We start from the raw sequence: 14,608 nt of genomic DNA, 5'->3' as shown, positions 1-14,608 counted from the left end.
CATAGGAATATATATACAGGATGTTTCACGAATTTAGGTCTTTGTGATCAAAAAAGTTCATATAAACATGTGTCCAATTTTGGACAGTTACGGAATTATGACCGTTTTTTCATTCCCGTACACGCCCTCATGTGAACCACGTCTGTCATCTGGCGGGTCGCTATTTTTAGCCAGCTACAGACAGAGCGTTCTCGTTATCTCGACACTTGAGAGGTACCTAAGGCATGGTGGGTTGGTATGTCCGCAGCCTGCGTTGCAGCTGGCGGTGACATTTTCGAAAATCAGCTTTAAGCACCAATCAGTTCAAATTAAAGGTAATTTCACGAAGTTAACTTTATAGTCATACTTTAAATGTATCATGTATTATGCTGGTTTATTATTTTGTTCCGTTTATTGTCAGTAATCGTTACCTTCTATTCTGAGTTTAAAACGGTCATAACCCTGTAACCGTTCAAAATCGGACACATGTTTATATGAACTTTTTTGATCACAAAGACCTAGGAAATCACCTCCTGCAGTTATGCCCTAAAGTCGTGAAACACCCTGTTTATTGCTAATTTTTTGTGGGATTTGTATTATTTCAAACTTTGTGCATGAAGTAAGACTTAACTAATATTTTTTATATTGCTCTATTTCAAATTTGTATAAAATGTGACCACATTTTACTTCTATTTCTCTGTCATCAAGACTTACTGACCACTGCAAGTATAACGCAAATTACACAGGGTGACCCAAATGCTTTCATTATTCCTCTTTCATCAAGAAAGAAGGTATCAAGATGGGAAAGTTTACAGTTTATTTGAGGATGCCATAAGTAACTCAGAAGATAATGTCAAATGACTGGAAGATAATAAATAATGAAATGGAAAGGATATGAAAGGAAGCAGTTATGGGTAAATTTATGGTACTATCTTGGCATCTGCTTGGAGGGGCTGAGGAAAACCATGACCCCCCCCCCAACCAAGAAGATAGTGTCCTGGCTGAGATTTGAACTAGGCACCTCAAGAATGCAATATAGAAACGATACTCCTTAAGCCAGCTTGCTGGATAACTTCTAGTCTATTGTCACAGTAATGTAATGACACGTTTTCAAAATGCAATATGGCATATTTCATTACCTTTCATAATCACTTATTGTGAATAACAATAAGTTACTGTTGCAGGTTGCACTCACTGCCATAAAACGTCAAATCTTATAAAGTTTAAATAGTTCATTTATTTGACAAAACTGTAATATCCTCTTCTTCATTTTCCTCCTTGTCCTCTTCCATCGATATTTCAACTTTTATGTGGGTGATCTGTAATGCACTTCTACAACAGATTAACTTACAATTTTGGGCCATTTATTTTCAAATATTTGAATTAATTTATGCATGTGTTTTGTGTAAACAAAATCAAACAGCATACTAAGTGGTTTTCCTACATACATAAGTCTCGTAGCTGCAACCATACAAACATGCTCCTTTCATTGCAGGAACATTCAACTGAGACAAGGGCAGTATAAATAATGATCTGAGTAAACTCATTCATCAACAACTGTTATGGCAACAGGTGGAGTAAACTTCCAAGTGTGACATATATCATTCAGGGTCTGATCTTTGTCTTCTGTAGGATGGTTGTCCTGGGAAGAGCACTGAATATCAACTTTGTACTGGCCAGGAGTGAAGAACACAATGCTACATTCATGATATGCACTGCCCTGCTCCTCCAGCTGAAATTCAAAACAAAACATGGGCCTTGTAAACAAAATAAATATATTAATGTCTAAGAGATCAGATGTGCAACACAAGGCCACTCTTGTCACACTTTTCAGAAACAAAGTTCAGTAACTGCATTACCCATCAAAACTGTACTAAACAAAATGAACATACCTGCACCTAATTCAAACATACAGAGCTGTAGTTGTTAGCCATTACACGCAATGTGTAGAGATTTCTCTGTGCAAAATTAGTTTCTGATAGCTCAATTTTAATTTTGACGTGTTCTTTGCATACAGTGCATAAAATGAACAAATACTATGAAGGTCATATCTATCTTGTCTATTTACATGTTTCACCTCTGAAACTACTGAATGTGTTTAAATTAATTTGGCACTGGGGGTCAACACTAAAAATTCTTTAACAACTTCTATGTGTAATAATACAAATGCAGTTGTGAATACACTAGAGAAATACCATATATACAAAGTAAGTAAGAAAGGCCTACACATGAATGACACACACGTAGAAACACATAATCCCATATTTCAAACAATATGCGAGATCTATACAGACTAACGGTATTCCCCCTCCACACTACCCCTTCCTCTCCTACACTCAACAACATAAAAACACAGCACACAACACACCAGACGGCAAAAGTATTAAATATTAGCAGTGACACACACACAGAGAGCCTGCACAGAGTAAGTACACACAACAGTATGAAACATATAAGAATAATGTAGGAACATAGGATAGTAATACGAATATTTGTGTATTACAGATAATACATGAACGGTGCTGGAGACAAGAAATAGCTGCCGCAGCACATGTAGACACAGAGCAGGTATCCCTGTGATTTAAAACTTTAAATTTTGAATTTTAAATTTTTTTTTTCAACTGGAATTCTAAAATCAAAATTGACAAGCGTATATTGGTGAGATTTTAAACAAAACTGACAGGCTGATGTTTTAGATTGTGGATCGTGTGCAGTGTGACAGCTACATAGTGAAAAATACACCTGATGATGGCCAGTTACGGCCAAAACATGTAGTGTAGAGGAAGAAAAGACAAAGAACTACAACCAAATAAATTGTTGCATTGACGACGGCATTTGTATTATTACATATAGAAGTGTACAGTGCAACAGGATGCTTAAATATAATATAGTATTCTTTAACAAATTTAATTTTGGTATCTGTAAACTACAGTACCTACTTTATATAAATCCCAAACTCAATTTTCTTATATTTCTCAAAATGGCTAATCATAGCAAAACATCCAGATATCATTAACATTTACAACATTCATTACATATAAAAAATGCTTCATGAAATCAGAAAAAAATAATTTATAACTCTGTAGGATAATACCTGTTGTGCATTCAACTTTTGAGCAACAAACTCATTTGTCCAGGACATGTAAGCAATGTCTGTCTTTTAGTGCACTCAATTTTACTTGTTACTTCACAACATGTTTCGGCACTACAGTGCCGTTTGGTTGCAGGTGTTGTACTACAACACCCGCAACCAAACAGGGAACATGCAACACTAGACACGATATACCCTGAGAATAAGAGGAACGACTCCCATAGTGGTGAAACTATGCGTGGTGTTAGAATTGGGACAGATAAGATAAATAATCTTAACAAGTTTTTAGTATATATATTTATTATAATTGACGAACATTTTTAAATACTTTTTAAATTTTACAATGACGTAATGGCAAGCAATGAAATAGATTGACGTAAATAGAGCACCTGATGATGGCTCTGTAGTGCCGAAACATGTTGTGAAGTAACAAGTAAAATTGAGTGCACTAAAAGACGGACATTGCTTACATATCATGGACGAAGATCAGTGCAACAGGACGCTAAAATACAACATAAAAAACTCATTATCGGCAATAATAAACAATAAGGTACATAAAAAGCAAATAAAGTAGTTGAGAAATATGTGTACTTCACTGAAATACACGTTTCAAGTCATGTTGGGTTTTGGCAGTCTACGAGTAAGGTGTTCAACTTCTGTGCCAAATGTGTTGTGTTCAAGACTGTCTGAAACCATGGTGGGTTTCTCCACATTCTATTCCTTTCTCTCACACAAGGAAAGGGTGAATATTAACATCGGGCCCTCAGGTACCATTATTTTCCTACACAGTATTAACCTTTTGAAAAATGTATTCCTCTACCATTGCTGAGGCAAGCAGAGGTTAAGAAATTCAGACAGACAATACCTGGGGACATTAGACATGTTGCTTTATAACACAGCAGTCAATTATGGTACACAATTTCTTACCTCTGGAAGAATAACTTTTNACAAGGAAAGGGTGAATATTAACATCGGGCCCTCAGGTACCATTATTTTCCTACACAGTATTAACCTTTTGAAAAATGTATTCCTCTACCATTGCTGAGGCAAGAAGAGGCCAAGAAATTCAGACAGACAATACCTGAGGACATTAGACATGCTGCTTAATAACATAGCAGTCAATTATAGTACACAATTTCTTACCTCTGGAAGAATAACTTTAGATGCACCTGCACTTGCTAGTCTAGTTTCCAGACGGTAATTATTTACACCATTTTGGTGGTCCTGGTAGAATTGCACTGCCAAGCATACATGCCACAGTGACCTCTCCAGAAAGTTGTGTATGGAGATGCCAAGCTGAAGGCACTGACCTGCGCGGCAGTTCAGTTCTTCCTGGGGTTTCACAGGCTGCGAGTTCAGTGTCACTTCTGCCAACAGATATGTGCAACAGCTCATGGAATGGGAAGATATGACTCTTGGACAAAACATTTCTCTCCACCCTTTCTTTCATCCAATAAGAATAGCAGGAACATATTACTGTATGTACAAGGGTTGGAACTTTAATAGTGGCAACTATTTATTTACAACTGATACAAAATAGATGCATGTTTCAAAGTTTTACTGTCCTTCAGTGTAGTCACCAGCATTGTGTACAACCCATTGCCAGTGATGTTGAAGTCATAGGATACCTTTAGCAGCGCCTGTTGTGTTGATAGTTCGAATGGAGTGGTCTACTGCCTGAAGAATCTCTGGAACAGTTCTGAAGCGAATGCCACAAAGTGGTTCCTTCATCTTAGGAATCGAGTCAAAGTCACAAGGGTTTAAGTACAGGGAGTATGGTGGATGGTACAGCACTTCCTAGCCCTGTCGATCAAACAAATCAGCCACAGCTTGTGCTGCATGCGGCTGAGCATTGTCCTGCAAAATGATGGGTGGGTTCTGAAGAAATTGTTGCCGCTTCTTTCTCAAAGCTGGTCGCAGGTCCTGTTCAAAAATGAACAGTAATACTGCGCATTGACAAAATGCTGTCAGAGAACGGTAGGCGTTAGGATAACACCATCACAGTTGTATACGAGAATCACCATAACTTTCACACTGCTGGGGTTCTGAAGAACTTTTGATTTTCATGGTGACCCGTAATGACACCATTCATTCGATTGGTGTTTCATTTGTGGCTCGTACGATTTGGTCCATGTCTCATCGAGTGTAATGATATGGTGTAAGAAAGCCTCTCCTATGCGCTCATAGTGCTCCAAGTGTTTACAAGCAACGTCATATCGTAGCCATTTCTGCATTTTCATCAAATCCTGTGGAACCCAATGTGATGCAATTTTTCTCATGCCCAGGCGTTCCTTCACAGTGTGAAGCACAGTCATATGGGCTAATCCTGTCTCTCGGGCCAGCTCTCGAATCGTATTGCGTCGATCACTCTCCAGTAACATGGAAAGAGCATACACCTCTTCTTCACTGACACTAGGACGACCTGGCTGACGCATGTCTGCCACATTTTGGCGTCCCTTGTTGAAGGCTTTTATCCACCTTGCCACTGTTCTGTAAGGCAATGCAGATTCCCCGCAAGCCTCTTGAAGACCCTGATGATACTTTCATGCTGTATGGCCTCTGGCACACTCAATCTTTATCCAACTCCGTTTTTCCTGTTTCAAAAACATCGTGACAACACCACATTAGACCGCCAGCTAACACGAGGCTCTGTTCTTCTCATCACTGTGCATGCGCGTGATAAGGGAAGGGAGAGTCCATTTGCTCTGAGGTAAGGTAGGTATGTAACTAACATGTGGTATAAGCGACATTATTTGGTTCTGTTACATGGCGTCCCTACAGCAGTGTTGCCACTATTAAAGTTCCAACCCTTGTATATTATGTTTTTTATCATCATTATTAATGTATAAATAATTATAAAATCAAACCTAACTCTGTGCCTGATTTTGACTAATACAGATTCTGGCTATGTCATATTTGCTACACATAATTTTCACTCTTCTTATCCTTTAAGTTTTAACACATAAACCAAGTTTCAAACAACAATTTTAGGCAAAAGTTTAAACAATCTACAAATAAAATTTCACATGCCTAATTCTAATGTCCATTACTTATCATTACACTAAGACCCAGATGGATGTAGAGGCTGTCATGTCACTGAACAGCCTTTTCCATGCCAAATTTCAGGGTCCTATATTAAGCACTTCTAGTACCACTCTTGCTACAGAAGTATGCAGTCACCATGTTCATGTTGTTGCTGGTAAGATATTAAAACTATGAAGGTGGAGTGGCCCCTAGTGATCATACAGTTTCACAAAAAATCATACATTAATTCAAAATCTATTATGTGGTGACAAACACATGAATGAATGCTGGACATGATACTATATTATTTCCCCCTACACTGCATTATAAGGAAATGGTGCTGAGAACGCCATCTTCCTAGAAAAAATTGCTTGGAGATGCATACATTTACTGTTGAAGCAAATGAAGTAATTCTAATCCTTCCTGGAAAATGACATGAACAGATAGTTGAAATTACTCTTTACAAAATGTACTGTGTTGGATATTCAAGACACTGCATTTGAGTAGATATAACATTAGCTATGATATGACCAACACATTCTTTGTCATATAAGTACTGGACCTAACAAAAGAGATAAATACAAAATGCTTCATTCCCAGCACTTATAAATCTACCTCCATAATAACATTTACTTTGATTGCCTGCAGATCAATAATGAAGGTGGCTTATTAAACCGAAATACGTAATGAATGTATTAAATGTTCCAGTGGTTGCAGAGAATACAGTCATTAGAAAAACTTCCACATAAATGAGGAAATTCATAAAAAATGTTCCATACCCAAGAAGTGTATAATTTTCAAAAGAAGGGTCAAAACCTTCATTCAAGAACTGAATCTAAACTGGGTTAATGTTTTTTAGAACAATGAACCCCCTTGTTATTCTTTTGTAATATTATCACAATGATATAGAAGGAACAATACATACCCCACTGTAATGGTGACATGCGGACAAGATCCAGCATCTCTGGAGTTAGAGTAATTCCTTTCAGGGAGACTCGTCCCCTTGTACCACTTGACAGAATGTGCCAGCGTAAGTCCACTGAAGATGCAATGTGCTCACTACATATCTGATCTAATTCTAGACGATCATCAGCAGAAATTTTTCCACCTTGATAAAGCTGGATGACAAAGACAGTTCAAATTACATCATTCTTTCATGCAAACTCACACCCTAGCACTATGCCATTCAAAATCACTGGAGCTGAAAACAGAAAGACTGATCAACTAATATCACGGCCTAAGTATACTAAGAAAGTTACCCTGGTATCCACTGGTTATTTGAGGAACTCACCATCTCAACAAGAGTTCTGTCATTATTTTACAGTTTATTTTATGAGTAACAAAGGGTGCACTCTGCTGTCCATCTCATGAAACATATCTGAGATGACATATTTTCTTGCATTAATCCTTCTCCTGCACGATACATCACTTCCATATGACATGTTGGTCTATCAAGTCCTTAGTGTCTATATTCAGAATAATTAAAATAGGATAAAGACTTACCTTGGTAAGCTTAGAAAGAGGGCAACGATTAACTGGTACAGGGATACGACAGGACTCATTTCCTTCAATTAAGATGCACTTGGATGGAGTGTACTGCAGTTCCAACTCATGACTAGTAATGTTAGCAATGTCCAGAACTAGGTAGAACTGAGAATTTCTGCAATATAGGACACACACATCCCTTTACCTCCCCTCCTATGCACCACTAAACAATACTAGCAATGCTTCAGAGTAACAAGATGTGGGCAGACTGCAAGAAAATATAACTCACGTCTCTGCTGGAAGAACATCCCAGTTTGTGATTTGTACAGAAGGCAACATTTCAACACTAAGAGTGACAGAACTGACCCGACAGTATCCTGCTTCTTGGCCTGCTCCACCAGAGTATCTCAACTTTAGTTGCCCTTCCATGACCTGCGAAACATGTTATTAAAATTACAAATGACAGGATATGGTATGATAATTCTAACACAATTCTTTAAGAAATGCATCCGGATACGTTAACTTATATCAGTTATATGTTTGAGTGTTGTGTTCTGATGGATAATACACACAGTTGATATAAGCTAACACAACTGATCACTGAGGAAGAAAAAAGAAACTGTGTTGGGTGAATCCTTATTAAATTTATTGTCATTTTAAATCTCAAAGACTCTTCTGCTTATTGCATTTTGAGGTCTTCTCTCAATGTTATTAATGCTTCAAAGTAAACAAATGATGTGAAATGTAAAAATCTACAGTAAAATATTACAATAACAAACATAGCTTTGGGCTGCAGCAAATACAATACACTACATGTATACAGACTCATAACATACATATAATTCAAAATCCCAAACAATGAAGTCCAAAATTTTGAGCACCAATAATTTTGATAATCTGAGATTTACTGAATACAAACAAATTCTAAGTAGCAACAGATACTGAATTATTCTGCACAATATCATGCAGTATACAGAATAGGAACAAACACATATTCATACACAATTCATTAAAATCATTTGTACCCATCACATCTTTATATTTTTGTATGTTCAAATGGAACATAAGATTGGGTTTATTACCGTGTTAAATATTCACCTTTGATGCATTTGGAGCACTAAGCTTGGAAAAGGGCAAACGAGATGAACCAAGGCTGCTTCCTGAATGGCTGCTGCCACCTGATCTATAAATTAAACTTGCCTTATTACAATGAAACAGGGCAACTGCTGGATCTGTTGGTGGTAGAAAATTAGAAGTATTATAGCATGAACTTGGCCCATCAGTCTTGACATCTCTCTATATTGATGACATTTCTGCCTTCTATGGGTCCAGAACATATACACACACATGAATGATGGCTACAGGTGATAATATATTGAATTTCACAATGGGCTCTGGAAAACAGCTCCTTCTGTGCATGTGTGCATGTGTGTGCACACATAAACCTCATTTTGTTAATGCTGCTTGTAGTTTTACATCTACTGAAATGTTATGATCTCACTTCATATTCTATAAAAGTTTTGTATTAGGTTTTAAATGTCTGCATTACACTGCTCACTCATTGCATTTTTTAAGTCTAATTTTAATACTTAGAGACCATTACAATTTTTTCAGGCAAAACTGAATATATAAATAGATTTATTTTTATAAATCATGACTGGTTTGAAAAGTATACCAGCAAAACTGTTGTAGCATTTAATAAGATGAATGTTTCAGTTCCAGCTCATTTTCTTCTTATGCTACTTGTCTTAAGACAAAGACTTTCAAATACTATATTGGCTTCAATTAATACAATAAACAGAAAGTGGCCACATCTGACACTATGATCTCTTTTTTAGTGTTACAGTATATTTTCCAGTGCATGCCTGGTTTCTCAATTAGAACTACTGGTTAAAATCACCGTGACTTAACTTGAACATTTATTTCTTGATGTACACAGCTGATAGCGTAGCACACATAACTTGCACCATGGCTGTCCCTTGAATAAATCTCACAACCAGCTATCTCCGCCAGGATTTTCTATGGTTCCCTTCATCTTTTTAGACAAATGCTAGTACAGTAATTTAAATTACACCATTACTGACAACTTTAGGGTTTGAAGTAACTGAGTCAGTACAGAGACTGGGTATGGATGGATTACTAGGGTTCATTTCCTAGTAGGGGAAGAAAATTTTCTCTTTGTCACAAGGCCAAGAGCAGCTCTGGGGACCACTCTGCCTCCTGTCCAATGAGTACTGAGGTTTCCCCAGATCATAAAGTGACCAGGGACTGAAGCCGACCACATACTCTGATCTAGTATCAAGGTAAAAAATGCACAGAAATATACTTCCACTCTCCAATGTGAATCAGTTTGCTTACTTAAGCACAGTGATAACTTTACTGTTATGTCCTAGTTCTACTAATTTACAACAAACCAAATATTTTCAAAAATCTCACAGAAAACAATGTGCTGTACTGCTAAATTAATACATAAACAAACAAAAGTTAACTGCTATTTTGCATACCTATATGACCATTCATTGTACATAAATATCTATGTATGTTGTGAAGGTGATATCACTACAGATATCACACTACATAAACACAGAAACATTTGTAGTACTTGAGGTTCTCACATTGGTGGTTATTATATAATATAATGATATGTAGTCCAGTGAAAGTCAACTATGTTCTGCAGGAACATCTTCAGGGTTGAAGTGTAAGCCAAGTAAGAAACCAGAATGAAGGGCAGCAAACAACTCTGAAGATGGAGTGACATATTCCTTCAAAATGTCAGTTGACTTTCACCTGACTACAGAGTGTTATAGCCCAAAAGACATAACTCAGAACAATTTGAGCATCATGCAAAGTAGACATTCTAAGAGACCAGTAACCACAAAAACCAAATGTGAGAGTTTTGGTATGCATTTTTAGTATCAAATTTCACTTAAATCCACGAAGTAGCCTCAGAAATTAAACATGCAAACAGAGAGACATGATGATCATTTTGGGTTAAATTTCTGAATTTTGTGCAAGGAATACATAAAAAAATCATACCAGACTCACCTGAATGAAGATGTCAATTCGGATCTTCTCGATGCTTGTTCTCTCCCAAATGTAGGGGAGCTAAGTCGAGATGGAAGAGAACTGGGTCCTGATAAGAAGCTAGCTGGCTGGCTGCCATAGGCTGTGCTGCTTGCATCTATAAATTAGAAACATACTTTAATAACAAGTGAGACTGCTGCAACATCTACAAAGTATAAATCAAGAGCAACAATTCTGTTGAATATTATCTGACTGACTTCTCTGATTATGTAGTAACAAAATATGGCAGAATTATGAGTAATGAATTCGAAGAGATGAGAGGAAGTATTCATGACGTAGTTTAAGGTATTAGTAGTCTGGTGTTTACCTGGAATGATAGAAAAAAAAAACACATATAAACATAAATCTGGATTGTGAACTGGCTGAGAATTAAACCCCCCTAAAATTAAACTTCTTAGAACATAATTTTGTAATAAGGCATTTACTAAAGGTGAGGGAAAGCCATGTATGTCTGCATATTTAGACCTTAAAATTATGAACAGATTTGTATAAATCTGGTATCAGGAGTTGACAATAAAAGATGTTATGCAAGTTAATTTTGGTTCATAGCAGTCCAATAAACACCTACTTTGCATGAAGCTCATATAAAACTTCATAAATTTTCTCAGAAAATGGCTCATCATACAAGCAAATGGTAAAATATATGGCATAAAATATATATTATTAGAATCTACAACTTTTACTTAAAATTTTCTGATATGATAAATGCATACATGCAATTCACAGTATCCATTTGTTTCACTGTCTGTACATCAAGCTCTATATTTTGGAAATACATAATGGTAATGGATAAGAATGAAAATCAGGAAAAATTGCTATATAACAACAGCAGCAGCAACAGCAAAAACAGCAACAATGCATTTTGAAAATATATGCACTCCTTTGGAATAAACCTTTTTATTCTCATTAAAGAACATCAGTTCACTTCATTTTTCAGTATTCCACTCACCATGTTCAAATACTACAGCAGGTGTGAGGAAATCTGTCAAAGAGTATATATAGATGGTGAAGCTTGCATCAGCTCCAGGCTGGAGAGGGAGTTGGGCCTGGAGGTTCTCCTGGCTCCACTGGAATACCTGCTGCTGCAATGAGGGTTCTAGTGTCGAGTGCACTGACACCTCCACCATTTCGATGGGCAGTTCCCCAACATTGCTTAGAGTCACACCACATTCAGCACTGAAACATTTCAATCACCACTCTGGTACAGTAAGATGTCCACAATAGCTAAGTACACAGAAAAAACTGGTTTAAAGACATACACATACAAATGGAACCGTTCCATACTATAACATCACGTTCTGGTGTTTCAGAAGATCTGTCAGAGCATACAATAATTTTGTATTTGAACAACAACAACAAGAACAAGAACAAGAACAACAACAACAACATCATCATCATCATCATCATCGTCGTTGTCCAAGTTTCCACCAAGACTGGACTTCCTATGATAAAGTCTTTCATTCTTCTCTACATTCTTCTAAATCCTTCCCTTCTGTCTGCATCTAATCTTCCTCTACTTTCACCACAAATGAGGCTCCAATGAAATAGACATGGGTGCATAATGATAAATATTCAGAAATGCCACTACAAAAATTCAAGTGAAGTTTTAACTATACTTAATTCAAGCTTTGCTTAAGTTTGATCCCAGATATGTTGGACGTTGTAAATAACCAATGCAATTCAGTCAATTTTATATCCAATATTTAATTAATTTTACAAATATTTGTATGCCATACCTCTCTCCAGCATATAACGTTATGTTTGTGCTTGTAGCTACAGTCACTGTGTCTCCTACAGAACCTGAAGATGCACTTTTCGGCAGAGATGTCAAGACCTGAAAAAATATAGTGATAGTAGTTATGTATCAAATATGATACACTAAAATCAGGATTATAAAAAGGTCAATACATCAAACAACAACAGGTTATTTAACTGTTTCACAATTCTGTGACAAACATAGGGTAACATTTTTATGAATGGTGACTTTGGAGCAATAAAATCCAAGACTTAGTAACTACACAACAAGCGGCCTCCATAGTCTAGGGGTAACATTCCCACCTTGTGACTCAAGGTACGCGGGTTCAAACTTCGTGGAGGTCGTGGAATTTTTAAGGGCGGAAAAATTCAGGGAACAAGTCCTCCGTGAGGGACTTTAAGCCGTGGGTCCCGTGTCATAGCTTTACGGCACGTAAAAGAACCTCATGTCTCAAGGGGACCTCTGAGCCAAATTCAGGACATTTCCCGCCCAACAGTAGTCTCTAACGCCTCTGGTAGATGGGGGAAGCATCAAGATACCGCTGAGCCAGTAGAGGCCAAACTCGCTGGCTGAGTCGGGACTGATGGCACACACCAGTACCGGTAGGGTATAGAGACTGGTAGAATACCACAGGGGGCCGCACAATGGACCAATATCTGGTCTAAGTGCATGGGGAAACCCACCCTCTCCAATAACAACAACAACAACAACAACAACAACAACTACACAACATTTACATGTAGAATGATTAGAAAAAAAACTGCCCAAACTGGTAAGGACATGCATCACATACAGATGATGATGGGATTCCTTCAAAGTTCAAAAATGAGGCTGCCAGACACATGATCATTCCTGAGATCAAGGAAGGACAAGATGATGCCAAGTGAGTGAAAAAATGGAGATGCTTATTGAAAGATAGGGAAGAATTGAGACAAATTTGTTATAGGAAGACACCCTTAGAAATATTAAGGGATCATGATGACTCAAGAGGGATGTGATACAAAATGACAGTGGTCTCATTTAAGGTACTATTCTCACATAAAGCTGGAAAGACTGAGGAATACCTGTTTATATATGTAAGATGGAGAGTGAAACTTAGATTAAAACAACGTACCTGCATTTTAGGTAGGGCAGATATAACATCAACTGAATACTGAGGGTGTGGAAACCCGCCAATATGACGTAACCTACAGTTAGATTTCACACCTAGTGTATGTGTAGAATAGCCTGAAAAAATACAGATGAAATTCAATATTTCATCATCACCATTTACAGACAACTACCACTTCAAACACGGGTAGTGGCCAGTCTCTTATTCCGCAGGTATTTTACCTAGATTATGTCAATAACATGGCTGTAATTATGATGGTAAATAAGCTGGGATATTTCAATCAATAAAGTTAAAGGTTATGAGCTCGATGGAAAGAATTGCAGTCTATGCGGGATGTGGGATTTTTTTCTTTGGTGCCTCATCAAGAATGACTCTCTGGGCCCCTCCAGCCTTCTAGTCCTATGAGTTCTGGAGACTCTTCCAGTGGTGATAAAGCAGGAAGTGAAATCAATCATTTGCCTCCATATAGAGCCAAGACTAAGAATGTAAGGAGGCTGCGCCATAGCTCAAGAGGTTAGTTGCTGGCTTCCCACCACGGCGGCCCGGGTTTGGTCAAGTGGGATTTGTGGTGGACAAAGTGGTGCTGGGGCAGGTTTTCTCCAAGTACTTTGCTTTCCCCTGCCAATCTTCATTCCACCATCTGCCCCACATTCATCCTCACCTATCATCTGAGGCTGGTACACTAGGCCAGAAGTGGCCACAGTGCAAGGGACTTAGTCCCACCCCACAACAATAAAAAGAAAAGAATTTAAGGCGCTTTTTACTTTCATTCCCCTTATATTCCTTCATAACATGGCACTGGAACAATTTTACCATTACCTTATATAACACATTAAAAAGCAATTCTATTTCAAAAACGTATGAAAGGCAATATAGATAATATTTTATCTAAATTTGATCTGTGACCTGAAATCAACCTTGGGCTCTGGGAATGGAAGTGCCAGTTCTTGTATGCAGCATGAAGAGGCCAGGGACGAAGACTGGAATGTAAATACCACGAAAACTGTCAAGAATGAAGAGTAAGATGGTTGGGAGAATGTGAACATAAACCCTTTATATATAAAAACATTACATGTTT

General features: G+C 37.5%; 1 protein-coding gene across 3 annotated transcripts in view; it reads right to left on the bottom strand.

Moving 5' to 3' along the window:
• Window positions 1–478: 478 nt before the first annotated feature.
• LOC111868998 (protein brunelleschi) overlaps window positions 479–14,608 on the bottom strand; it is a 31,634-nt gene continuing 17,504 nt past the window's right edge. For all 3 annotated transcript variants that reach the window (XM_023860161.2, XM_023860160.2, XM_023860159.2), the window contains exons 12-21: window positions 13,534–13,646; window positions 12,400–12,497; window positions 11,613–11,839; window positions 10,625–10,760; window positions 8,678–8,762; window positions 7,869–8,011; window positions 7,598–7,754; window positions 7,020–7,212; window positions 4,214–4,437; window positions 479–1,711 (exon numbers count right to left, since the gene is read on the bottom strand). In XM_023860161.2, coding sequence (XP_023715929.1) covers window positions 1,523–1,711; window positions 4,214–4,437; window positions 7,020–7,212; window positions 7,598–7,754; window positions 7,869–8,011; window positions 8,678–8,762; window positions 10,625–10,760; window positions 11,613–11,839; window positions 12,400–12,497; window positions 13,534–13,646 — 1,565 coding nt within the window. In that variant the 3' untranslated portion in view covers window positions 479–1,522. The remainder of the gene's footprint in view (window positions 1,712–4,213; window positions 4,438–7,019; window positions 7,213–7,597; window positions 7,755–7,868; window positions 8,012–8,677; window positions 8,763–10,624; window positions 10,761–11,612; window positions 11,840–12,399; window positions 12,498–13,533; window positions 13,647–14,608) is intronic.

This window comes from Cryptotermes secundus, unplaced genomic scaffold (assembly GCF_002891405.2).
Source record: "Cryptotermes secundus unplaced genomic scaffold, Csec_1.0 scaffold70, whole genome shotgun sequence".
Lineage (NCBI taxonomy): Eukaryota > Metazoa > Arthropoda > Insecta > Blattodea > Kalotermitidae > Cryptotermes > Cryptotermes secundus.
Note: the sequence above shows the minus strand (reverse complement) of the source record. Positions and strands in the feature narration are given on the sequence as shown.